This window comes from Chinchilla lanigera, unplaced genomic scaffold (assembly GCF_000276665.1).
Source record: "Chinchilla lanigera isolate Chin_1 unplaced genomic scaffold, ChiLan1.0 scaffold00002, whole genome shotgun sequence".
In the NCBI taxonomy this organism is placed as follows: domain Eukaryota; kingdom Metazoa; phylum Chordata; class Mammalia; order Rodentia; family Chinchillidae; genus Chinchilla; species Chinchilla lanigera.
In genome coordinates this window covers 4,007,699-4,034,120 of record NW_004955403.1, presented here as the reverse complement: position 1 = coordinate 4,034,120, position 26,422 = coordinate 4,007,699, and the positions used below count along the sequence as shown (strand labels likewise).

General features: G+C 45.9%; 1 protein-coding gene across 1 annotated transcript in view; it reads right to left on the bottom strand.

The window, feature by feature from the left end:
* The window catches only part of Hecw2 (HECT, C2 and WW domain containing E3 ubiquitin protein ligase 2), a gene marked incomplete at its 5' end in the record, with an annotated part of 193,309 nt that overhangs the window by 62,069 nt on the left and 104,818 nt on the right, over window positions 1-26,422 (bottom strand). The window contains 4 exon segments of the mRNA XM_013512122.1: window positions 2,933-3,029; window positions 5,109-5,211; window positions 8,819-8,953; window positions 20,408-20,593. Of these exon segments, the coding sequence (XP_013367576.1) occupies window positions 2,933-3,029; window positions 5,109-5,211; window positions 8,819-8,953; window positions 20,408-20,593 (521 nt within the window).

Sequence of the window (26,422 nt, the reverse complement as noted above, 5' to 3'; positions counted from 1 at the left end):
CCAAGATGAGCCAAAATAAAAGTTCCCCTTTATGAGTTAATTACACGTTTTGCAAGAGTGATGAAAAGGTGACCAATGCACTGTGTTATCACAAATACCACTACAACACAGACTAATAAAACCAGCCGGTGCTCCACCCTTGCACTTGTGGGAACATTCCTTATGATGCAGTTCGTAACTGTATGAAACAGAATGTTCCCTCAGATACACAACTTCCCCTTCATGTTGCTATGATAAGCAAAGTGCCTAACTGCTAAAAAAACTTTTCAGAAAATGAAAGTGTGGTGTGATCCATACTCTGGGTAAAAGGAGAGGCATTAGCTCACTGGTTTAAGCCCTACTTCCCCCTACTTGTCACAGCTGCATTAGCTTTCCCCGGTCAAGTTCTGTGAAGCTTTTTTAAAAGGATAAAGAGATGCATACATATTTCAAAGCCCATCAAGTAAGTTCTTAGTAAGATATCACCATGTGAGATCTACGTTAGAAGAAAGACTGTGTTTAACTGAGGATCCCACTAAAAAATAAAAGATCTTCCGCAACTGTCAGGAGATTGGACATTCATAATACTCTAAAAAGCAGGAAGAAAATAATAAAACCAGAAGCTCCCAACCGCACCTGCAGCTATCCCCAGTGCGACTCTGTTAAGGCTCTGTCACATCCATAGAGAACAATGATCGATTTCAGGTAAATTCAATAGTCTAACAGCCCCAAAGGCACAGTGTTAAAGACATGCTAATTGTTTAAAGTTATAATGTGCAGTACAGAGCAAAGTGGGAAAACTTGTTGAGTTTCTTGTTTCTCACTCTTTTTGTGGAGTCTGAGGCACATTCAGAGAGCAAGATATTAACTAGAGGGGCCTGTGTGTGTGCATGTGTGTGCACATGTGTGTGCATGTGCTTGCGCTTGTAGGGGTGTTGTGGCTGGATGAGATTGACTCAGAGAAAACAGAGCTTTCTTTATTTTGGGATCAGTGAAAAAAGGAAGAATTTTGTTTGTTTGGTTCTGAGGTTCAGAGTCTCTAAAATTGGTAAGTAGACCACTGAGAAACTCATTTCTGCAACTTCATTAACCAAAACATCTTGCACAAGATTCCCGAGGGGACCACGGCCTGCTGAGAGGATGCCACAATAAACAACCTCAAAATCCACACTTAGATAACTTTTATTTTTACTTTGTCTGTGTGTGATCTAGAATATGCAGCTTGAAGGGGGAAAGCAGTCACGGTAAAGTTTGATGTTAGCTGTATGAGAGCAGGATTTCTTTATTAGCAACATCTGTAATGTACTTGAAGTGTTGTGTAATATTAGCCTTTAGAAGTTGTAAAAGTGATAACAACTTTAAGACATGAGAAACTGAGAAAATCACAGTCATATCTGGTAATTTATTTTCAAACAAACAATCTATTATATATTCACTGTATGCAAAGTACTACTCTAGATACTGGATTAGTAAGGAAAAGGATAATGAGTTGGATAAAATTTGTATTTGCATATTATTAGATTATTCATATAATCTAATTGGAAAATAAAGCGTACAAATTTAAAAGATCAAATTAAAGCATGAACGCCAAATACTAAAAAGAGTACAAAGAACAGTTTGATACAGTATGTGATTAATCATCAACAGCGTCTAGACTGGAAGTTATACCTGGAAGTGCCATAAAAATGATATAGAGAGATTCAAAGAAAATAATGCCTGGGCTTTACTCCAGACCCCTTGATTTAAATTTCTGGGTAAAGGGTAGGAGGATAGGTTCAGAGAAGGGAAGGGGGCCGGGAGTGAGACTTTTCTCCCCTGTAACGGTGATTGAAGCCAAGGCCTCTACACTGAGCTACATCCCAAGCACTTTTTTTACTGTGAGGTGAGATCTTGTTGAGTCATTAACACGGGGCTGGAATTTTTGATCCTCCTGCCTCAGCGTCCCAGAGTGCTGGGATTGCAGACATGTGCCACAACATCTGGCTGGGGCTTTATATTTTACAGGATAACATATTTTTACTAGTAAAGGCACATGTTGACTAGACAGGCTTTGGGTCATGTAAGATCTTGAACAGAAACTCCGCTTTCCATCCCAACGGACGCCCCGTACAGAGACTGAGAAATATAGCGGAACCTCGGTTCACGGATGCTTCTGTTTGCAAACAGCTTGGTTCACAAACAGAAGCATCTGGCTAAATTTTGCTCCCATTCACGAATGCTCCATCTGCCGACCCTGAACTTTCTGTGTGGGGAAATTTGACTTGGTTCGGGACCAGATCCGTGGAAAGAATGAAGCTCATGAACTGTGGTAGCACTGCACTAGCCTAGCCCATGAGACCAGGAGTCCACAGCGGAGCTAAACGATTTCGAAGAAGAAGAACTTGCCCTGAGTTTCAGAAGAAAGACACCCTTCTTGCCAACCTGAGAAGAGGAAAGCTTGCCGGGGAAGACGAGCAGGAGGCGCTGAGGGAAGCACGGAGGAGCTGTTTACGAGACAGGTTCGGGCCGCAAAGCTGGACTCTAAGAGAATGAGCGCCCTGTCTGGGTTCCACTGTGGTTTTTATTATGGAAAAATGTGAATCCAGAGTCGAGGACTTTGCAGATCTCAAGTCAATAAACTGTTACTTTGTTTACTGAAGCTACACTGGAAAACCGGGTGTCTTACTGTTTTCATCATAATCTGCACATCTAGGGTGCATTCTTAACGGTGAATTTTTGCTTTCTCATATATCTTCTTCAAAGGGGTTTCTGGGTTGCTTAGTCTTGCTGAACTCCTACATTTAACCAAGAGAAGCCGGGGCCACAACGACTTGGTGTTAGTGACATGAAATATTTGTACATCAGATGGCTTCGTAAAGAATGTCGCAAAGGGTGAATTTATAAACTGATTACCAAGAGTTAATGGCTGGAGCTTGTGCAGCTTCAGTCAGGTCCCAGTGCCACAGTTAGTTACCTGAGTGAGTGGTTCCTGGTAAGATCCGGCTGACGTTCCTGCAGAATTTCAAAGATGTTGGGTTGACGCAGAAATGCAACAATCTTGTCATTGTAAGCTGAAAACAATCAGAAAAGATGATAACTTTAAAAATTCTATTATTAGCTTTGTGCATGTAAAGCCACACTTTACAAATCTGTTTCTCTAATTAATATTCCTTGCACTCAAATGAATAGTTTGAAACCATCCCGCTGCTGCCATCACAGAGGCGGGCATTCCAGTTGCATCTAACTTGTTCCGTGATTGTTGGCCTTAGACCCGGGAAGTGCGGTTTACTTAAGTGTTCTTATTAAACTCATGTAATGATCCACATTTACTATCAAATGAAAAGTTTACCAGTAAGACACTAAATATCGGCCTTTTTAAGTTTACTTAACTAAACCTCACAGAAATGACAACAATCAGAAATGGAAAACTCTTTTCTGGTTAAATCTTAAGACAGTCAGAGTGGTAAGGAGGCAGCCTGGTGCCCCCCAAACGCAGTAGCTGCCTGTAATAGCTACAGTCACAACGCAGGGGACAAACATTCCCAAACTCGAGGCCATTAAGCCACAAACAGCGCGTTACCAAGGCAACGCCAACACAATCATCATCTCCCATATACTCAAGGCACATCTGCAAGGCTGCCTCCTACTCACGGATGGCGAAAGAAATTTAGAGACAGCTCATGACAGTTGTGTAAGGGCTCTGTTAATATCTCTTTTGTCAAGAAAAGGAATTTGTTTACTTATTTGTTTGTAAACTTATTTGCTTACTTATCAGTTTGTTACTATGACTTAGGTTAATTATATTACTAGTAATCAGTAATAGGCATAAATGCATTTAAATTCACAAAACTCGGACTGAGTGCATGAATTCTCTAATATCAGAGATCCAGGACCAGTCAACACTTCTTTCTGTAAATATGATTGAGATACAAGCTTTTCACTGACAGATGATTACACAAAAGAAGTATAATTCTGTGACATTTGCCATCTGAAACTTTACATTGCCTTATTCTGCCTGTACATACATATTTTAATTACATGTGGATAAAACATTTTTAACAAGCCTGCCAAAATGGTGTTCCAGTGTAACTCAAAGTGTGCCTAAATATACATGTCATTAATATGTACTGAAGGCACTTATAAAATTGAATCAATATTTACATTCATGATCAGAAACTAGGTAACTTTGTATGGAACAATTTTACAACACTTTGAAATTATATGTGCCATGTTTAATGTCATATTAGTAATGACAGAATAAAGTGTAGATAGCTTTTGACTCTAGATTTGTTTTTAGTCTGTGGTTCTTGAACTTTTTTTCTTCTTTGGTTTTTTTGAGACTGAGTCTCATTATGTAGTTCAGGCTGTCCTTGAACTCACTATGTAGCCCAGGCTGGCTGTGAACTTGTGGTGCTCCTCCTGCCTCAGCCTCCAAGTGCTGGGATTACAGGTGTGAGGCACCACGCCCGGCAAGTCCTGGGCACTATGCTGCATTTCATGGCAAAGTGTTCTTAAAGTACAAATTTTAAAGTAGCAACAGACAATGTATACATCTGTTCTGATTCAAGTCATAGGAGACGTCCGTGGCCTTCCATCTGTATTCCCACTGCATTTGCCTCAGGGACTGCGGGTCTGACAACCACAAATCTACTTCAGCTTCATCAGTTTTACAACACCAGTTAGCCGTTTTTTAGAGCTTTATGCTTGTATCCACTTAGCATGAGTTTATTGTTCAGCAGGCTCTTGCTGCCTTCTGCTTGCTCCAAAAATCCTTAAGAGTCTTTGCTTGGCTACCTTGTGAAGCCACCACATGTTCAAGCACCATTTAAATTCAGCCTCACAGTTTAAATATATCCTAAGTCTATGCGTCTCCAAATGCTGATTTATAATAGTTGAGTACCACGCTGTGTTAGTAAGTTGTCTTTCCCTGACTGCAACAAGCTAATACTTCTCCACAGAAAACGCCTCATCCTATAGAAGTCTACAAGACTGAAGCCCTTCGAGATGGAAGCCTCTATTCTGTTAGACATTTCTTAGGGGTAATGGAATAGTCTCTCAATCCAGGGCAAATAAACTGACAAGAGGAGCTGTGCGGACGCTCCGCGTGGTGTAGGACAGGAAACACAGGCAGACGCGGGAGGGTGACGTACCCACTGGAACCATGTCCTGGTACTGCGGCCTGCTGACTGTGTTGAACGTACTGGACGGCCGGGGGAGCACGGGCGGCCCCGCGTGCCGGGAGTCTTCTCCCACCTGCGGAGGCAAACATCGTTTACAGACCTACAGAGCCACCCACACCCCAAACCCAGCTGTGCAAAAGGCTTAGCAACCAGCCTGGCAGACTCCAACCCACCAGAACTGGCGCCAGTGGCGGCCCTGAACGCCCTGCTCTGGGGGCTGGGAGGGGAGAAGGCGGAGGCACCATCTCCCTGAGAGGTGACGACAGGTGACAGAGTGGTTCGACTCGCGTGTAATCGCCGAGGCTCTGGAGCTAAGGAGCAGACCTGTCAATCAGGAATAACTTCTGCACTGACAAAAGCCCAACCTGCCACCCTCCAGTCACGGGAAGAACGGGGTGGACATGCTCTGGCCCTGCACCAGGAGATGCCCTCTTTTGGCAGAGGCAGGCAGGGGATTCCCAGTCTCAGAGCGGATGCTCCAGGCAGCTGCCTCCCGAGTGGGTGCTGTCACCTCAGAGGCGACCCTGCGCACCCTTCCCGCCCGCACCGCGGCTCTCCGGGCTGAGCCTCCCATGTCCGGGAGCTCACAGTGGCAGGTGTGGAGGAGGAGCTACGTTAGTTGCCCTCACCCGAACCATTTCCTGTACCTCTGTGGGCTTAGAAACTCACACACACACGCAGACAACTGCGAACACCCATCACCCGGGTGCCGCAGGCTCTGCTGCTACTTTTGGTTCTCCTCTAGTCCTGCCATCTGTAGCCCAGGAGTTGGAGGCAGCAGGGGACCGTGGTGTTAAAGAGTCAGAGAAGAAGAAGCAAAACTACCCACTGGATTTCTAAATTGGTGCCTTTCATAGGAAGCTCCTCTTTCTGCCCAATGGAAAACCTTCACCATCCTTTTCTCGTATGACATCTGGAAGTTTGCTGAGGACTTTCCAAAGGCCTCCACACTACCAAGAGTCTCCCCACAACCAGCTGCTTGCCCACCCTTCCAGAATGTTCTTGCTCCTTCTTCAAAATGTCCTTCAAGCCACCTCCAAGTGAAGCTAAAGGCAACGTTTACTGAGCTCTGGGAGCACCTGACATCCATTTCTAGAGTGGCTGTCTTTATGGACAGTTTATATTATTGGCCAGTTATACCTTAATACATCTGGAAAGAAATAAGTGAAAAAAAAATCCACAATCATCTAAAAAGGCTACTGAAGTAGCTGTCTTTCTCGGGACAGTGTTCCTTTTTTTTTTTTTTTTTGTACCGGGAATTGAACTCAGGACCTTGTGCTTGCCAGGCAGGTACTTGTGCCACTGAACTATATCCCCAGCCCCTTAGTTGTCTTTCTCAACCACTAAAAAAGAAAACAGTTGAGATCGTTCACTCATACTTTATTCACCTGAACTGAGATTTTGTACTTTCTCTCCTTATTAAGAGAAACAAGTTAATTATTTTTATTCCTCAGAATGGAAGCCACCGTATCTCTACACTGTGGTAGGATTCTGGCATTACTCTGTTGGAGGGAGGAGACATGAGTAGCTCTCCTGACTGGAGCGTCTGAGTATCGGAGTGCAGGACCGTGGCTGGAAAGACTCATGACTGGTTCTCCCAACCCCTCGGCTTTGAGGAGCGGACTCAGACGCTCTTCAGAGGTTCAGCCATTCGCTACAGGTCATCTGTCAGTCAGAATTTAGCCTCTCTACACACCACCTTTGTGTGGTCTCCCTCCTGTCGGTGTGCCACCACATATCCCCACCCCCCAGCAGCCAAAGGCCTTTGAGATCTCATTTCTGGAACTCAGAGCGCAGGGCAGGGAGCAGCCCCTCTGAGAAGTACGGGGAGTGCTTCCAGGTGCTCACGGCCCGACAGCTGCGCCCCGCGAACATCCCCTCAAGCTCTAATGGTGCCGAGGCCGAGCGCTGAGTCTGTGGGGTCCCTGGGTTCCACAGTCCACGTTCTAACAACAGGAAGATAAATCTTCATTCACATTTTAATGTACCACTTAAAACCTCTCTCCTGCCACAGGCTTCTCCTGGGCCATGGAAATAATTCAGTCCTGAGGGACAAGGTGTGAAAGGAAAGGGCAGTAAGCTACGTGTGTTTCCCAGGAAGGCAGTCGGTCCGGGCTGCGCGGAGTGAAGTCAGGAAAAGGTCAGTGGCTAAAGGGCACCGGCCATGTGATAAGGTCACACCGAGTCATAATCATGCTACATATATACACAGTCCAAAGGTGAGAGGTCTGCTCTGTTTTTAAGATATATGCTCCCAGTGTCCTCCAGCTCACCACTAATGGTTTATATGACAGCAAGGTAAAGATTTATTAGCTACTCATAAAACATAAATATTTTGCCGCATACCTCACCCTGCAATAGATTTATATATCATTTTTATATGGCCTCCCTGTGTGTATTCTACGTCTGCACCAAACCAGTAAGCACACGAGGCACTAGGGCAAGCGCATAAATCATGAGGGGAAATTCCAAGACTAGAATTTTGATGAATTGAATCCAGTTATTTATTGCATTCATAATTTTTTTCTTTAAGAAACACTACAAAAATATTTGACCTACAGTAGAACACTGAAAGTATGATATTCACCGAGACAGAAAAGGTATGCAGCAAAAGAATCTTAATTCTATTTGTCTCCGGGAATTTTCAGAAACCACATACATCAAGTAGTGACTACATTCAAAGCATACACCCACCCTAAGGAGAAGGGAACTGAAACACACCTTTTATTCACTCAGGCTAGGGAGGGAGGAAGGGAAAGGCGAGATCTCGGTGTTTGGGTCAGAGCGCTGGAGCGCCCTCGTGTGGTTCCACGGGCCACTGCGGCCCGGGCAGGCGGAGCCCAGGACAGCTGCCAGTCATTCTCGGGCAGCGTGCTTTCCCTGGGCACAGGTTCACCGGGCGGGCGGCGTCTAGCTTGAAAGAACACTGGAGAAGCTTCCACAGCCCGCACCGTTGACAGCTGCTTTAACAGAAGCCAGCAAACCTCAAGAAATTCTTCCCTGTGACGAACAGAATCTCAGCCCACCAAAACGTACATCCACGTCTTCTCATTTTATTTTCATTAGGACGTGTTTGTGATTCATAGTGACCACATCCTTTGCAGATGGTTGGCCCTCGAGCATGACATACCTGAGTTCTTTTACAAATCCTTCCCCTGTGCCACTGCCCCTGCCTCTGTCTCCTGGTTCCTTTCCATTAGCAAAAGATCTCTCTCCCCGTTTCTTTTCATCTACCCTTCATTTAAAAAAATATTTACAGTTTAGGTTTGTCGTATCAGAGAAGCGGTCCAATATTTACGCCAGCGTGTCTGATCTATTTCACTTAGCATTATGTCTGAAGGTGCGTCCATTTTCCTATGAATGACTCGAGTTTGTCCTTCTTTACAGCAGAGTAGTACTCCACCGTGGGCGTGCAAAAGAGCTTACCATTGCCGTCTCTTACACATCGTCAACCCCTCACTTTCCTCTGAATTAAAATGCTGCTCTTTACTGCTTCTTCGTGTGCTCTACCTTTTATATTTTTAACTAAGGCTGTACTTCCAGAAAGCCATCAACAACCCAAAGCTTTCCAGCCTCTGGGTGATGGATACTCTTCAGATCGCATTGGAAACCCAAAGCCAAGCCCAGGACGACAAGAGGCCGCCGCGTCCCCAGGGGCACAGGCGGCCCGCGGCACTCACCTCGCCGGCGCTGTGGCTGCGCTGCCTGGTCAGGTGCTGCCGGTGGGCCAGCGCGCTCGTGGGCCTGCTGCTCTGCAGCGGGAGCCGAGGGTCGATGAACGTGGTGGTCCGGGAGTTGTGGTCCACAAAAAATGCCTAGGAGGATGCAAGGCAGGGTCCCCGTCAGCACCGTCCCAGTCCCCACGCGCCAGGCCGAGCCGGGCCGCACAGCCCCGCTCTCCCACACCTCCAGGCTGCTGGGTCTCTTCCCACCAAGGGACAGAGCAGAACAGGGCGGGCCCAGGCTGAGGCTGGGTGCAGAGGGAAAGCGGGGACCCTGGGCCTGGTTTAGAAACCACCACTGGACACGCTCCCAAAGCTCCGCTGCTGGAAGGCACCGCAAGGACTGTGGCCGGCTGCTCTGGACTTCTCAGGCTCCTGGGGCTCCCAGCTGACAGCGTCCCTGGCACTGGGTACTTCCCATCAGCCACCGATTTCCTTCCCGTGCAGTCCGCCACCACATCCTCTATGTGTCCTCTGCTGGCCTGAACACCGCTCTGTTACTTCAGGGCTTTCTCTTATGTCTGACAGTTAGTACACAGAGCTTGTCCACTTCTCTGCCACCTTTACCCACGGGCTCTCGCCTTACTGTGCAAACATTTCTTCTCCACTTTGATTACATCACCACCCCGGTCAGAGGCTAACAGCTACACACAGTTCTGCAAGACCCGCCAAGTCCCTCTGCACCCTGACCATGCAGCTCAGGCACCTAGTACACACTAGACTCCTGTCACGTTCCAGTGGTGACCCAGGCCAAGTCACTTCCTTTCTCTAAGCCACTGACCTGGCACAGGACCCTGTTACAAACCACTCACACACGGCCTTCTCCCCCACACCGCGTTTGGAGGCAGGGACTGTGTCGGTCATGTTAACATCAGGGTGGTGGCCTGAAATCTCAAATGACCATAAAGCACTTACCTCCGTGATACAGAAAGGGTAGAATACAGTGCAGATCGGCATTTCCATTTGTTTAACCATAAAACTCTACACGAGTACTGTTCATCATTATGGTTGGGCCAAAAGTTGTAAATTTTCCAAGTAAAATTAACTCAAGGTCATAATAAGACCCACTATTTCAAGTACAACTAGAAACTGCAAGTTTTCCATGATCGAGTGAAGTTAACCGAGCCTTTAAAGATGAAAAGGATGCCTAGGACAGCCAGGAGGCTCGGGATCTATAACGCAGTGTCTGGCAATGACATACGACAAGTGACCTAAGCACGAAAAAGAACTGACTTCTCAAACGGATGGAGCTCAGCTAACATAAAGTACCTGACGTGTTCGGAATGAATAAACGGCCAGGAATGAATAAAGAGACGGCTTGTACATTTACACCAATGGGAAGCAATCACCTTCCCATTATGGGGCAAAACATTTCTGCATGTACCTAATCAGGAAAGGGGGCAGAAATAATTTATAGGTAGCTGTGACATAAAAGAACAGTATTTTTTATAAAGAAATTTATAAAGAAGTAACTTTACATAAAGCACTCCGTGCACCGGAAAACCAAGCAAAGAAAAAAACGAACACCGTAGGAAGTTTTTGCACTTCCTTCTCTTAGTATCTGATTTCCAAGCACAGTGACAGATTCAGTGGAGACTTTGTGTGAGATGCTGTCATCAGCCTCTACCCTGGCTGATGGGTTCTTATCTCTGATCTGTCATGTGAAACACTGTTTTTTCTCGAATCTTGTAAAAAGTGCACCATGAACCTGATACAAAACTGTAGAGACAGGTTCAGGCCCCAAATTTCACCCAGCCTTCCCGGGACTCTGGCTCGTAATACCCTTGCTCTTTATTTTTGACACTATTCAAACTGTCATAGAACAGGAATTAAATTATTTTTACAGGCAGACCCGGTAACACCCAGTTTCCATAATGGGTGATGCAACCGAGTCTCCATCTTCTTTACGTAAGCTGACACTAACAAACTTGTGATTACTAACAGTGACACAAACTGCGCTGTTTAAGGGAAAAGTACAAAGGTGCTAAAATAGATTGCTGACTTACTCTGCGAGTTTCCCAGGAGTGCTTTACAGGGACGGGTGGCCATCAGAGGGACAATGACACATGTAATTAGAAGGACCAAATGGGTGTCTACATCTAGGTCGGTGGTGATTTGCATGAGTGTCATGGCCTAATTGGACGTTAACAGGCTTGTCTGAAACCCATTCTCTGAAGAGCTGCCTGTGACCGTCTTTGGGAAAAGGACCTTTCTTACCACCCCGTGACCCCCAGCAGCTTTTATGGCTGTCCCTACAAAACAGTGCTACTAAGGAGGTAACAAGTTGCCCATAGCTCCCATACACAGCTTCCTGGCCAACACAAATGTTGCACAGTGTCACAAATAAAGAAGCAGGGTATGATCAGCCAGAATCAAACAAAGGCTGGGGGAAATGTGGGGCCAAAGCCTGTGAATAGAGGTTTGTATTGGGTTCACGGTGTACTTTTTACAAGAAAAAGGAGAGAGAGGAAAGGAAGGGCGGGAGGAGGTGTATCTTCCTCGGCTCTGGAGTTAGGAAGCTGGGTTCACGTCTTAGCTTTGTGAGATGCCAGCTCCATCTTCCACTCAGATTCAGAACTCTTTACATAAAGCACTCAAAGCTTAAACACTTAGGATCTGGAGAAGGCCGTGTGGTTGTGAGCTCCAGCTCTACTACTCACTGGTGACGTAGCCCTGGGCAAACCATGTACATCGTTAGCCCCAGCTCCTTTTCTGCCAAAAGGGGATAATCACACTATATTCAGTGAAAATCACACTATATTTGTATGAAATTGTAAGCACGGAGTCCGTGGTACCTCAAATGTGAGTTACCATCACTATCGTGAGTAACAGTTTCGTTTCTAGGACACTTCCCTAATCACAGTGTTTCTTACTGTCATCCACACAAAAGGCTCAAACAAAATGGGGAATCAGTGAAATCTACGCTTCCCAGGCTCTTTAAACCGAGCCTAGGATAAATTCTGACCAAGCAGATGTCAAATGTTGCACTTCTGGGAATTCTTCTTGTGAAGAACACATTGGGCTTTCCTTTGGTCCCTTGTCCATCCTGCTCCCTCAGATGAGGATGTGGCAGCTAGAGCTCCAGCAGCCACTCTGCAAACATGCAGACGACCAAGAAAAGCAGTGCGAAGGATCCAGGGAGCTCTTTTTTCTCAGGGAGCCTCCGATTAGCCCAGAGCACCCATCTCCGCACTTCTTTGTGTGACCGAGCAGAACCTCCCAGCTGAAACAGCCAGGCCGAACCCTCCACATGGCCTCTAGTACCAGTGCTGGGAACCAGCAGGACACGAGGTCTTCGTTATCTGACAGATAATGACGGCTCATGGCCACTTGTCGCTAGTACATTTGGGGAAGACTACCCACTATGAGTGAAAGTCAGAGCTGGCAGCTTATAAAGCTAAGACCTGAACCCAGCTTCCTAACTCCAGAGCCAAGAAGCAACACCTCCTCCTCCTCCTCCTTTCCTCTCTCTTTTCTTCTGCTCTGCCTTCTGCTGCCACCGTGCCCTTCTCAGTATGCTCTTCCCACGCCCATCACTTCAGGATGCCGTGGGCTGGTGGACAATAGTAGCCACGCTGACACCTCTATTTCCGCACTGAAAAAGGCCACCTGGGACTCCAGCCCTTGGCATCCCCTCCTGCTGGAGCCTGGCCTGGGCAGGCCGGTGCTGCCTGTACGGAATGCACGTGTTGTTTACACGTGCTTCTGCAGTCCAAATACTTGGCAGGAAAGGTCCTGGTTGAGCCCTCATCGAAACCACAGAGCCAGGGCGCCAGCAGGAACAGCGCTCAGACGTGCATTTGGGCTCTGCGGTGAGCCGACCGGGTGACCCTGGCTGGCTGGGTGACTGTGGACAGGTTTCCCTAACACTCTGCTTTGTGTATGTCAAAGTGAGAACTCGGGTCACTGACAGGTTGAGAAAAACATATTCTACCCCAAAAGAGCAGGAAGGCATGGAAAAATCATTGTGTGAATTCTAGGCGTGCTGTTTTCTCTGTGACATGCACAGCGAGTGTGTCAGGAAAGTACACCACCGTCCCACAGGATAGGCTAATTGGTGCAAGCGAGACCTAGTACTCTTTTTTGTTTTTAATTTGGATCACTTTATCATCACAATTTTAGAATAACCTGCAACTAGTTATGAAACTACCTAGCATGTATTCCCTGTCCCTACAGATAGAGGACGCTGTGAATGCAGGTGACAGATGAAAAGTAATTATCTGAAAAAACAAGTCCTTTCCCCGCTAGCCACTGCAAAGCACATCTTGAACACGCCTGCTAAGCTCCATCAGAGAAAGTCACTCGAGCTGCCCAGCGCAGGACCAGCCCAACGGACAACTCAAAACCCGAGAGGAATGCAAGGACACACACTTGAACCTCATTTTGAAAACTCCTGGCCTTTCACAGCTGCAGGGCAGAGTCAGGGTAAGAAAATCTGCGCTGGAGGCAGCCAAACGGAATTTTAGTGAGGCCACATAAAATATACTTCTCTCTTTACACAATTCTTTCTTTCTTTTATTTTCTTTTAACTTCTATTATTTTAAGAAAAGAAAATGCCATCAGTGTTTGTGAAGAAATACCGACCCCAGGCTCAACAAATCTAGGTTAAAGAAGCCTGGCACTGCTCCCAGTTAATACTGTGCCAAGCCAGGAATACGTATCAAGAAGCCACGTAAAGAAAATACAACAAAGAGTGCTTGGGACTCTGCCACAGAAAGACAGAACCTCAGATTTCCGCTTATCAGCAACTCTGTGTGGGAGACCGAGAATGGATTTATCCAAATCGACACATTTTAGGTGGGCAGGAGGGTGAAGTTGCAAAACAATGTGTGTGTGTGTGTGTGTGTGTGTGTGTATTTAAATCCAATGTCAGTCATGAAGGCAAGTGTCAGAAAAGTCAAAGCTTCTCCATACTTGGGCAATTCCTTCCACACCCCAGGAGTCTGGCATTTTTCTCAGAAATGTGTCCATGAAGCCAGAGTCTGCTCTACTCTCTCACTCAAAAGTGTGTTTAACCCCAGAAAGATTCTTTCTACTTTCCATTTGTCTGCTATGCAAATTTATTTGTGGTTTATTTTTTGATCTGACATCTTTTTACCCTTCTAAAGCAAAGGCAAGAGATCCTCAAAGCCAGTGTGCTATCCGCACATGTAGGGCTCAATTCCATCTGTCTGGATTCCTGCAGAACTTACACTAGGCCACCACCACCAAAGGTATTCCTTGTTTTGAAACAAATACATGAACTGGAAAAGCAACAAACATAGTCAAAGAGACAATAAATATACTTTTCACAGTGTAGCACTTACACTGCTAAAGGGTTGTGGGGATTTTGGAGGCCTCCAAACATTCAGTTGCATTTTAGTTACTGAACTAACTAGAAGCTGGCATAGCGGGCAGGGGCCGACGGTTTCGTGTGGGACAGAAGCCAGGGCCGGGGTCACCGTGGGGGCCTCTGGTCCAGCCACCAGGAGTCCTCCTGCGGTGACTTCCACCTCACAAGTGTTTGTTCTGTTTGAAAACACATCCTTGAGTGGTTTTCCACGTGGGGTATTGCGCATTCTGTTGCATAGAATCCCATAATGACATCCAAAGTCGCAAGCCACAGAGGTGTAGGGCTTGGCTAGGAAACCGATGGCGGTTTAGCTGGTATATGGCATAGCATATGATTTTTGCAGAGAGAAAACCAAGAAATATGGGAAATATGTTTTACTGTAAATGAAAATATTACTACCATTGTACTTTACTGTTTCCATGGGGTCCTGATCTAGGGCAGCGACGGCGAACCTTTTAGAGATAAGTGCCAAACTGCAACCCTAAACCTATGTATTTATTACAAAGTGCCAGCGCTGGAGCTGCACCTGAATACTGAAGCTTTAGTTTAGGAAAAACAGCTCTCCCTTAATATCTTTATATCCCCTAAAAACACAATAATATGCTGGCCATAGGTTCACCACCACTGACCGAGGGTCTTGTGCTTCCTGAATGAATTGTGATCACTATCATCCTTCCTCCTACTGTTAATCTTCCACTTGTAATCCCACTGTTTACCTATAATTTATAGGTCATTATACCTAATCAATCAGACCTCCAGGAGCTGAACAGACAGGCACCGATCCTTACATGCAAGAAAAAGGGGGTTCAGAGAGGTCACATCTGGCCAGGAATCCGGACCCCATTCAGCAGAATTTTTTTAAGATCCATCAAAGTAACCATGGCAAAAAAACAAACCACACACACACACACACACACACACACACACACTTATAAAGTTGAATAGCATTTGGTTTTCCTTCTTAGAGCGCATTTCTATTTTCTACATAAGTTATCCCCACGAGCACACAGTAATTGCTTGTTAAACTCAGCCAAGAGCCAGAAGCATTTTAAATAAGTCTTATTTTAATACCACTGATGCATATTTCTGGAAAAAATAATAAAATGCCTCTATCAACACTGTCATTCAGATTCCAAATCACCCGGATTTTTACCCTTCCCCCGAGTATGCAGAAGATTAGAATTATTATAATGAGAAGCATGCAGAAAGTTTCCTTTCACACGGCCTCCCTCTCTGACTTGAATGCTTCAGTTTCAAGGGAGGTTAGTCAAATGCCTCACTTTAAAATGCTTCTGGCTCTTGGCTGAGTTTAATGAGCAACTACTGCATGTTCATGGGGATAAAATCATGTACAAAATAGAAATGTGCTCTAAGAAGGAAAAACAAATGCTCTGAAGCTCTGTGTGTGTGTGTGTGTGTGTGTGTGTGTGTGTGTGTGTTTCTTGTACCTTAGGTGATAAGCCTAGGCCTTGGATTTGACAGGTGTTTCCAGAGGTTGACCACACAGTCACCTAAAGTCAATCTTGTATGCAATTAAGCTTGGTTTAATTACCAGTCTCAGCATTATAAAATTGAAATAATAAAGTAATGGAACAAAGTACTACTAACAGAAATACTACATATTACTTCTTCAAATGTACTTGAAAGCAAAAAAAAGCATTATTGCTATAGACTAAATATTGATGCACTCTGCCCCCCACCCAATTCTTACAGTGAAACCTCCAGAATTGACAGAAATAAACTTCTGTCCTGTATAAGATACGCTCGCTATGATATTTTATTCAAACAGTCAACAGAGACCAAGACAAGTGCATTTTGATATCAAATCCAGCTTGGAACCCTATCATCTGAACTTGGACACTAAGGAAGCAGAGGTCTAAAGAATCTAGGAGCTAAAAGTGACTTGGCTTTCTGGTACAACTTGATCACTCTTTTAAACAGTTCTATCGGCATTTAATTCAGATACCATGCAATTCACTCATTTCAAGTATGTACTTTGCCTTCTTTACTATAGACACAGGGTTGTGAAGCCCTTGCCACTATCCAATTCTGCAACGTTTTGCTGTTCATCCTCCACCCCATCCTGAAATTATATCTCCTACCCCTTGGAATTCATTCACTACACAACAGTAGGCAGCCAGTAATCTACTTTTTCTTATTCATTCCTATTCTAGACGTTTCACATAAACTCAATGATACAATATATGATCTTTGGCTAGTTTCCCCCAGTGTATGTTCTCAAAGTTCATCTGTGCTGTAGCATGTATCAGCTACTTCATTCTTTTGTTGCATCAAGTAATATCCTGTTGTATTGATCACCACATTCTATTTACCAATGCATACACACTTGAGTTATTTCTAATATTTGGTTGTTCAGAACACTGTTGCTCCGAGCAGTTATATATAAGATGTATATGGAGGTATATTCATTTCTCTTGGATATATACCTAGGAGTTCTGTCATGAAGGAGCCATTTGTTTTTGAGGACTCAAACTATTTCCAAAGTAGCCACACCATTTTACATTCCACCAACAACATACAAGAGCTCTGATTTCTCCACATCCTTGCCAACACTTGTTATTTTCCAATTGGGTGTAATGTACTATCTCACTGTGGTTTTCATTTGCATTTCCCCAGTGACTAATGATATTCAATAGGCAAAAAATAAGTCTTTTCAACAAATGGTTCTGGGACAATTGAATGTCCAAAAAAAATGAAGGTAGTGTCTTAGTTATTTTCTCGTTGCTGGGACAAAGTTAAAGGAGGAAAGGAAAGATTTACTGTAGCTCACAGTCTGTGGAGGTTCCAGTCCATAGTTGGCTGGCTCCACGGCAGGGAAGCGTGGCAGAGAGGAAACAGTCCATGGCGGGGCAGACAGAAAGAAGTGGCATCAAGCCTCCCTTTCTCTTTTGTTCCACTCACACTCCAAGTCTGTTGGATGGTGCCACTCACAGCCAGGGTGGGCTTTCCCATTATCCACACTCAAAACTATGCTTAACCAACCAGTAAACTAATGTAATTATTGCACACCCTTAATCCATATCTGAACACCCTAGATCTAGCCACCTCCACAAAGCCCCACCTATGAGTGCATTAGGCTTTGGGGGACATCTAGATATAAGCCGTACAGTTGGACCTCTATCTCACATTATAAAATACATGGACTCAGGGCGGAGGGTGTAGCTCAGTGGCACGGCACCTGCCTGGCAAGTGCAAGGTTGTGAGTTCAATTCCCGGTACCAAACAAACAACAACTACAAAAAAAAAAACATGAACTCAAAATGAATCATACATCTAAATGGAGCAAACAGCTTAATCTATAAAACTCCTGAGGAAAATAGAGAGTAAATATTGCCTTGAGTTATGTACTATTTTCTAAACTCCAACACCAAAAGCAGAAGCAATAAGAGGAAACATGGATAAACTGGACTTTCTAAAAATGGAAAGCTTTTGTGCTAAAACAATACCATCAAGATAATGGAACAACAACCCAGAAAACATGTACTGATAAGGGACCAGCGTCCAGAATGTATATAGGACTCAACCCTCGCAACTGAATACATAAAGATAAATAATCCAATTTAAAGTAGACAAAGTATTTCAACGCACATTTCTTCAAATAAAATGTGCAAGCCGCCAATAAGCATGTGAAAAGAGGATCAACTCATTCATTTGTACACACAAGGAAAGCCAGACCCAAGGAACTGTTGCTTCCAAGATTAGACGGATACTGGCCCACAAAGTCCAGTCTAGCCTCGCATGGGAAAGCTCTAAATACACAAAGAGCTGGATTCGGACCTAGGAGTTTGCTCATACACAACTAATGTAGCCTCTCCAAGCCTTGGTTTCTTCTACAGTAAAGCGTGTTTCACAGAACTGTTAAAACTAGATGAGCTAGTGTGGCATCTCTAGCATGGAGGCTGGCATTGTATAAGCCATCAGGATATTTGTAAACTCCACTCTTGTTTCTCTCTCCCCCACTCTCTCCTATTTTTTCAGTAATAGGGATTAAGTAAGGGCCCGGTGCATGCTATGCAAAGCCGTCTGCCACTGACCCACACACCCCGCCCCATCTACTTACTCATTTCTCTCTCTGGACACAGCCTCACTAAGTTGCTCAGAGTAGCCTCAAACTTGCAATCGTCCTCCCTCAGCCTCCTGAGTAGCTGGGCTTACAGATGTGCACCACCACACCTGCTTGAACTCAGTTCTTTACAACGATACTGTGGGCCCCTGGCATGGGGCCTCTGTTATTTGTACACAAAGACACCTACGTGATCCTGAGCCTGTGTCCTCTGGGAGACCATCCATGATCTGTTCAAGACCTGTATATGACTCAGCTTGGAAGGAAACTGTAATCCTAGCACGTGGCCTGGAACTCCTCTTCCTTGAGATGCTGAAGTGTCTCGTTTCCAAAAATAATTCTTTCTAAGCGAGTACACTGGCTGAGTCACACCTAAGAATTTGAATCCTGAGTTCCTCACTTCTTTGTTAATACATAGATTATTTACTGCCTCCAAATTTCAGTAAAATACAGATAACAATATTCCACCTCATAAACTGCCATGAAGAAAAAACAGAACAAGCTCTGGTCACGTGGTATGAGTTTGAAAAGTACAGGCATCATCACTGTCACCAGTTCAGCTAGAGAGACTTGATATTTGTTCTTACTTTCCAATTCATGGTTAATATTTTTGATGAGTGTTTTACACCCCCTTTCCCTCTCTGTCCCTTCCTTCCCTCCCTCTCTTTATGTAACCTGAACAAATTTCCCAGCCTAGGACTCCCAAACACAGAATACCCGATACTTAATCCTCAATCAGTTGAAATCCTTGGCCTTATACAATTACTGCAAAAGCCTCTTTGAAAACTGAAGACGCCTAAAGTTCAGTACAAACACAATCACTACCCTCGCACCAAAACAGCCAACCTGACACATGCATCGGGAGAGGTCAAGTAGGATGGGTCACGGGCTGCCTCTCAGGGGAGCACAGGAGGAAGAGCAGTGGGGAGGGAGGCTGCCAGTTTCCTGCTTGATCTAAAGCAGAGCCTGCTGCATAGCCAGGACACTACAGGAGACAAGTGTCGTCATCAACGTGTTTCTAGAAGCTTCTGTGTGCGTGCACTGGGCGGAAGAGGAAGGCTCACAGAGGGGCTTGTCCGCTAGGGAAGAGAACGCTGTTAGCCCCCACAGTGGGGTGAGGAGGGGGACGACTGCGGAGACAAAGTTACCTGGGAATTCGAGGAAGGGACTGGTCACTCTGCCCCTGCGCAGCCCCCCACCCTACTAGGCTTCCCTGAGAGAATACTCTGAAAGCCCCACGACCTCGAGTGTGACGGCAGTCCCCACCACAGCCACAGGCTCCACTGTGTCCTGCTGTGCCCCGGCTCTCTGCACCTGTGGTCCCAGAAGCCAACTGCCTAGATCAGAACACAGCTCCGCCATTTGCTGTCACAGCTCCACCACTTCCTGTCAAGTTCTGCCATTTCCTGTCTAGTGACCTGGGCAGGGCACAGCCTGTCTGGCCCTGGCGCTCCCTGCGTGCAAGTGGCAATATCAATACACAGCTTTACCGAGTTGTGGCAAGGACTCTCTACGCACAAAAAGCCGAAACTGTTCATGGCTGGAAGCTGATGCTACAGAAATGTTAAATGAAAATAAAATCTGAGAGGCGAACACCTCCTGACAAGTACAAACATGTCCATTCCGCTTCTTATGCATACGGCAACTTCCTGATCATAACCAGGCATCCTGGTCCATCTGTCTGCGAAGGAAGTGCAGATCCTGCGTGTCGGGCCTGTGTGACTGTTATGTTTTCTTCATCGCAGATGCATCAGTGAGTTGTTTAGGAACTAACAAAATCAGAGTTCTGCACTGACAAGGCCCTGAGGCCAGATCCAGAGGGTGTCATGTGCAGAGGCTTGCTCTGGGACTCCCTCTCCAGATAATACCACAGCTCTCCATCAAATACCCACAAGGCAAGCTGTGAAGTCCGGAAGAAGCAGGGCTGCTGCATGAGAGCAGCAGGAGGGACACGGTGGGGGACGGTAGGGGTAAGAACTCCGAGGGAAATAAGTGCTTTGCCAAATGCCCACCACTCCACGCCCGCTGCGCCCTGCCTCCTAAAAGCCCTGCAGGCGAGGCAGGGCGGAATCCCCGAGGCCCCAGCAGCCCCGCGGCGGCGCGCAGCTCCCCAGGTAGCTGCCCCTGTTACCTTGCCCTGATGGTCGTGTTTCATCTCCCAGCCCCTCGGCAGCTCCAGCTGCCTGTTGGCAAACATGTTGAGGAAGCCCACAAGGTCCCGGTTATGCTGGTAGCGTTCGAAGTGGTGCGTGTCCCGACGGACTTTGGTGATCATGTGCTTCAAACACGTGTTGTTTGTAAACATGCGGTAGGCACTCTGGGGAGAGGACAGAGAACCAGTGTTAACCTGCTGGGCAGCCACGTCTATACCCAGGAACACCGCCACGGCTACCGCCAGGGACTTGGCAGAGACGGGAAACACAGACTTGGGCTGCACCTTAGCCCTAGACCCACACACCAGGAAGGCAGACAGAGCAGGGGACCTCAAGTGAAACCACATACAGATAACTACTGAAGCTCAGGTCTTTTACACAGTTGGTGTTCTGTTATCCAAAGGACAAGAATGCTGTGGTATCTTCTTCCACAGGGACGTTAGATCCTAAAAGTAGTTTTAGCAAAAAACACACAATTGAAATACACCAAGGTGAGGGTCTGTGCACCCCACAGCAAGAAAATACAAACTGTTTTCCTCCAGCATGGTGCCAGGTGCTGTCTTATGCACCAGGAGACTCGGGGCACACATGTCTGGGGACCAAGCCGTGGGGTGCTTGCCATACATCTAAATATAGAGGCACACGAAATGAGGTGGGTGGCTTGGACACTCACCCTCAATGAGACCGCCGCAGACTGGGCTTTTCTTAGAGGATGAACTCAGTGAATGGAAAAGCAGGTCAAATTGGCTGGACTCTGTGTGTCTCTCTCTCTGTCTGTCTGCCTATCTCTGTCTTTCTCTGTCTCCCTGTCTGTGTGTGTGTGTGTGTGTGTATCTAAATTTATATATAGTACTTGAAGTGCAACTTGAGTAAAGCTCCACTGTACTGCACCACAGAGAAATGACTGTTTTGTCCAGAATTCTGTAGATTTCATCTATGATACTTAAAGAAAATTCCAAAGTTGATCCTTAACCACAGGTTGTGCGTATATCAGTCAGTCAACAAGTGTTCGCTGCATAATACCAAGTACTAAGCAGTAGAACGGGAATGGCTGTAGGGAGCTGTCCTTGAGTCATTGGGGATATGACATCCAGGAGTGTACTAGGCAGTAAATGACCACCCTGGTCTCCATGCTTTCCAAACGGAGTCCAAAGGCCATGGCTGCTTCTTACCTTCAGTACCTCAGGATACGTGACCACGGCTGGGGCCTTGCAAGCTTCCCTTCCGGGTTTTGTTATGTTTTCAGTCTAAGCCCCAAGCAAATCCCAAAGGTACCAGAGTCCCTGGAAATCATTTCCATCTAATAAACACTCACCGTCTCTGCTGTGCTAAGCACTGTCAGTTATTGGAGACAAAATATAGATGAGTGTGACCTGCTCCCATCTCCCTGGGCCTCAGCTGTGTCACACCCAGCTCGGCGCAGTCACTGCCATACGAGCCCTCTAGAGCCGCCATCCCCGTCCCCGCAAGCGCAGCGCTGGCAAGGTCAGAAACGGCAGCTGCTTCCCAGCCCGGGGCCCTGGGACCCCGAGTGACCACAAATGACACGATTTGCAATGAGAAACATGTCTTCATTCGCTGACACCACTGACCCTGTTGGTTGATGTTTCTGAAGAACCTGCAGTGTTTCGGTTAACTCACTATCGTGATATGATATTTGCTTTGCTTTAAAATACTTTCCCCTATGGAAGCAAAGGAAGGGCGGGAGGGAGAAGGAAGGGAGTCAGTCACTCTGAACCACCCTCAGCTCTCCGTGCCTTGCCCTACCTAAGTTAGAACCCTTCCGGCTGCATCTCCTCGTGCCCATCTAAATGACAGTGCGTCCTCACGGTAGAGGGCAACCACGTGGCCCAGGGCCCTGGCTGTCGGAGAGCATGGCAGGATGGGGCAGTGCTGCCATGAAAAGAGGGGGACTCTCTCTCTGTGGGGTGATGGAAACAGCTTCGTGCCTTACTCTCTCGTAAGTCTCTCTGGGGACGCATGGGGGGACATTCTGGTAGATAAGCATGACATTGACTGTCGTTCTAAGTCATGTATCTCAGTCCCTTCTCTGCCTCCATCTCCTATCTGATAAGTACACAGGCCATGCCGAGGCTCCTCATCCAGGGCACCATGAGTGCTCCCAGGCCTGCCAGAGAAAAAGGCAGAACTCCGTGAGGCGAGGAGCTGCAGCAATCAAGTTCCAGAACCATCACATGTGACGTCACATGGAGCCCATGATTGGCTGCCTTTCTTCAAGCAAGAGACTCTCAGTTGGCCTCATAATTAATTCTATCCTTTCACCTCCTCCCCAGGCGAGGAGACACGGGAAAGAGCACCGAGCGCAAAGGATCTCAGCAGAAAGCAGTCTAACAAAGCAAGTGAAGGAGAGAAAGAGTCTCTCATTAGTAAGTAGCAAAGGACCTTTAGAATCACAATGCTTTCAAATCTGAGCAGGGGCTCAGGACTGGGGGGGTCTACATAAAACACTCCCGGCAAACAGGCACATCCTTCCAGACTGCCACCTTCCTATAACGAACATACAAACATCTACGTATCACACAGTGTCCATACTACCTGTGCATAGATACACACATAATGTAGAGACACAGAGGTAGAATTCAAAGAGCGTATGATAAACTCTGGTCCATACAGAACTCCTGCACTCCTCCTATCACTCACGCACAGGGACAAAGCCAGCCAATCAGTTTTGCTTTGCCTTAATTTGCTCAATTGCAAGATGGGGTAATGATAATCCCCCTGCTTTTCTGTAGCCATGTGAGATTCAAATACAATAAAGCAAAGGATGTAAGAGTGCTTGGAAGAAGTAGAAACCACTAGAAAAGCACAGGCTATAGGTAACTGAAAGAATAAACGGAAGGTTGGGCCTACCACACCCACAATGACGGAGGACAGTACTAACACTGCTTGTTCCTTTCAGTCTTTGAAATCATTCATCTGCATCCCAGCCCGCATCACCTGCAGCGGGGGCTCCTAACCCTCATTACCTCAGTGCTAACCCCTGTCTACACCTGAGGACAGGGACTGGTCACTCAGAGGACGGAGAAGGAAAATGACAGGGCTGGGTGGGGAGTGGCTCGGGACAGAAGGCAGAGTCGGAAACAGAGGCCAGCGTGGCGGGAATGCGGGCACACAGCAGCGCTCAGGACAGGAAGCAGGCGGACCGGCAGCTGCGGGTATTCAGTCCGCATGGAATCGAGTTGGCAAAGTGCCAGGCTAGGAGAAAAGGGGTGTCTTTACCTCCTCGGCTGGAGGTTAGCTGTCCTAATCAGATTAAGACCTTTTCTGTGTTGGTTGGCTTGTTTGTCTTTTAGAAAAGGATGAAGCAAATGGATCTGATTTTTAAAAATCTGACACAAAGGCAGGTTAGGAAAGAGCAAAGGGCGCCTCCTGCCTAAGAGCCATCCCCGGGACGCGGGGAGTGACTGGTGGACAGGGCAGGCCGCGTGGGGACCTGCAGGTAGCTCGGTGGGAGGCGAACGTGAGCAGCAGACAAAGCCCACTGGATTCTCTGGAGGGCAGAAAGCTTTGTTTTCCTCTGCTGTGATTTAACACATCCGCTTTAGATACTTCTCTTCCCGAAGTCCCCTCTCTTGCCTCCCTCTTGTTATCCACCTGCCTAGCAAGAAATATTCAGAGGCTGAGGCCGCTGCTTTTCTTTAGTGGAATCGCGCTACAAAGTAAACCGCTCAGAACTGCAGCGCATGCGTCTGGTTCTCTGCCTGGAGTCTGAGCAGGGAAGAACACTGAGGAGTTTGAGGGGAATGTTACTGCGGGGCTGAGCAGCAGAAAAGGAAACTGTATGTAGTCACTTCTTACCAAACAACCACAATGTGGGTGAGAGTCAGTCCTCCTTTCTTTGGCAAATTTCCTTCGGGGCTTTGGTGACCAAATCTCCTGGTTTACTTGCCCTAGCCCTGCTCTCACCCAGGTCTGTTCTTGCCAGTAACAAGGTTAGGTATGTTACTGATGAATAACCTTTCTCCTATTTAAAAGATCCTTCATCAGACAAGGCATACCAAGCTCTGCTTAGAAACCAGCACCGCTGACTGTACACCGCTGACTGTACCCCTGCATTTATAGGGAGCAGACTGGCACGCTTGGATCCCCCACTCACTAAAGAAAATCTACTGTAAACAAAATCAAGAAATGTTGGGGCTGGGGATTTAGCTCAGTGGCAAAGCGCCTGCCTGGCAAGTGCAAAGTTGTGAGTTTGACTCCTGGCACCGGAAGAAAAATAAAAACAAAAAAAACAAAACAAGAAATGTTGTTTCCAGATTTCTGCTGGACTCTGGAAATACAAATCCGGTCTTATACAGGAAGGATTTTACATTGTCTTCATCTAGCTTCAGGGTAAAATGGAGGGAAATTTAAACTTGTTCATGGAAATGGCTACACTATCAGCTCATCCATTTTGCATAAAGCAGTACTTCTGGACTTGTAAGAATACACTTATGAGTTTTTAAAATTATGTTTTCCTTTGTTAAGTACTCAGGACTTCAAGTGATGGAATGAATATATTTTTAAGAGCTCATTAAGAGCCAGAGGAGTAATTACCTGGCATGCGTGCTGGAAACGTTATTCAGTTACATATAACTAAATTTATTAATGTGTTAAAAGGTATACTAACTATAAAAGACATGGCACAAATTAGTATTTTTCTTTTTTAGTGCATATTAGTTCTACAGAACCGTGGGTTTCATTTTGGGATATTTGTTCATACATACCTGTAACACATCTGGATCATTTCCCCCTCCCGGTAACACATATTCCCATCTTCTTAGTCTTTTTTAATATTAATTAAGTTTTGAGTCAACAGGAGAAATAGTTTATCGAGGCAATTTTGGTAGAAATCTGAAAACAGCCAGCAGTGGGCAGTAGAATACATTTAAAAGAGGTCCATGACACAGAAAAACATCAACATTTTGTTTTTCAAGTTAGGACAGCCAGAGGCCTACTTAACTTTGTTTCAGAAAACACAATTACGTAAATTATTGCTACCTGCTATCTATTTTTCATGGCTATCTTTCAACATAAGTTACTTTCTTCAAATCGAAAGAGAATTAGGAAAGCCTTCAAATTAGAATATTCCTTTTCTATGTTAAATATTCTCAATAATGTAAACAAGGAATTTACTGAAAGTCTTATAAAAATTCAAGTAAAATACTACACAAAACAATCAAGATAGGAAGATCAAATAAAAGTTTGTTTTGTAAGAAACTCCAGCAAGGAATAAATTGTTCAACTTGTGCTATCAATTTGTACCTCTGAGACCTTTAGCAAGAAAAATCCAACTACTTTAATTTTGCCACATACAATTCCGAGAAACGAGCCTTCTTAAGTCTTATAGAAATGCAAGAGTGTATGCGTGGATCATCTTTTTGGCCAATAGCTGGACAGAGGAAGGAAAAAATTGAAATGCTCTAGAAAGAATACTTTAAAATCAAGACAGGTTGTACAGAAAAAGGCATTTTGATATCATTTCCAAGTATAGAAAAGAGAAGCACAACAGCAAGAAGACCTGCGAGCTGCCTAGGACTTACACTGGTAGTAACCACCAGACGTCCAGACAGCTCACAGCTGAGACAAAGGCAGAGAGCTCCTAAATTACAGGTCCTGACTCACTGCGCCACAATTACTTAAGGGATCTAAAAAAAGACTGTTGGGACCTACTCTAGATCTACTTAACCAGAATCTCCAAGGAGCCAAAAATACGCATTTACTTAAGTCGCCCGTGTTAAACTACAGCTGTAGACCAAGCCAGTGGGTCTCAGCCCCAACCCTATCTCTGCTTGAAGCCGCACATCAGGGAGGGACATGGGCCACAGAGGCAGCCAGGCAGAGCTGTCAGGGCCCCGTGATGTCACAGCAGCTTGAGGTGGCCCCAGCAAGGGTACTCACACCGCAGAAATTGCACACTCAATTGGAGGCTTCCTTTATTGTTCAGACCATGGGCCAACTGTTGACTTGCATCTACAAAGCGTCACCAGTAC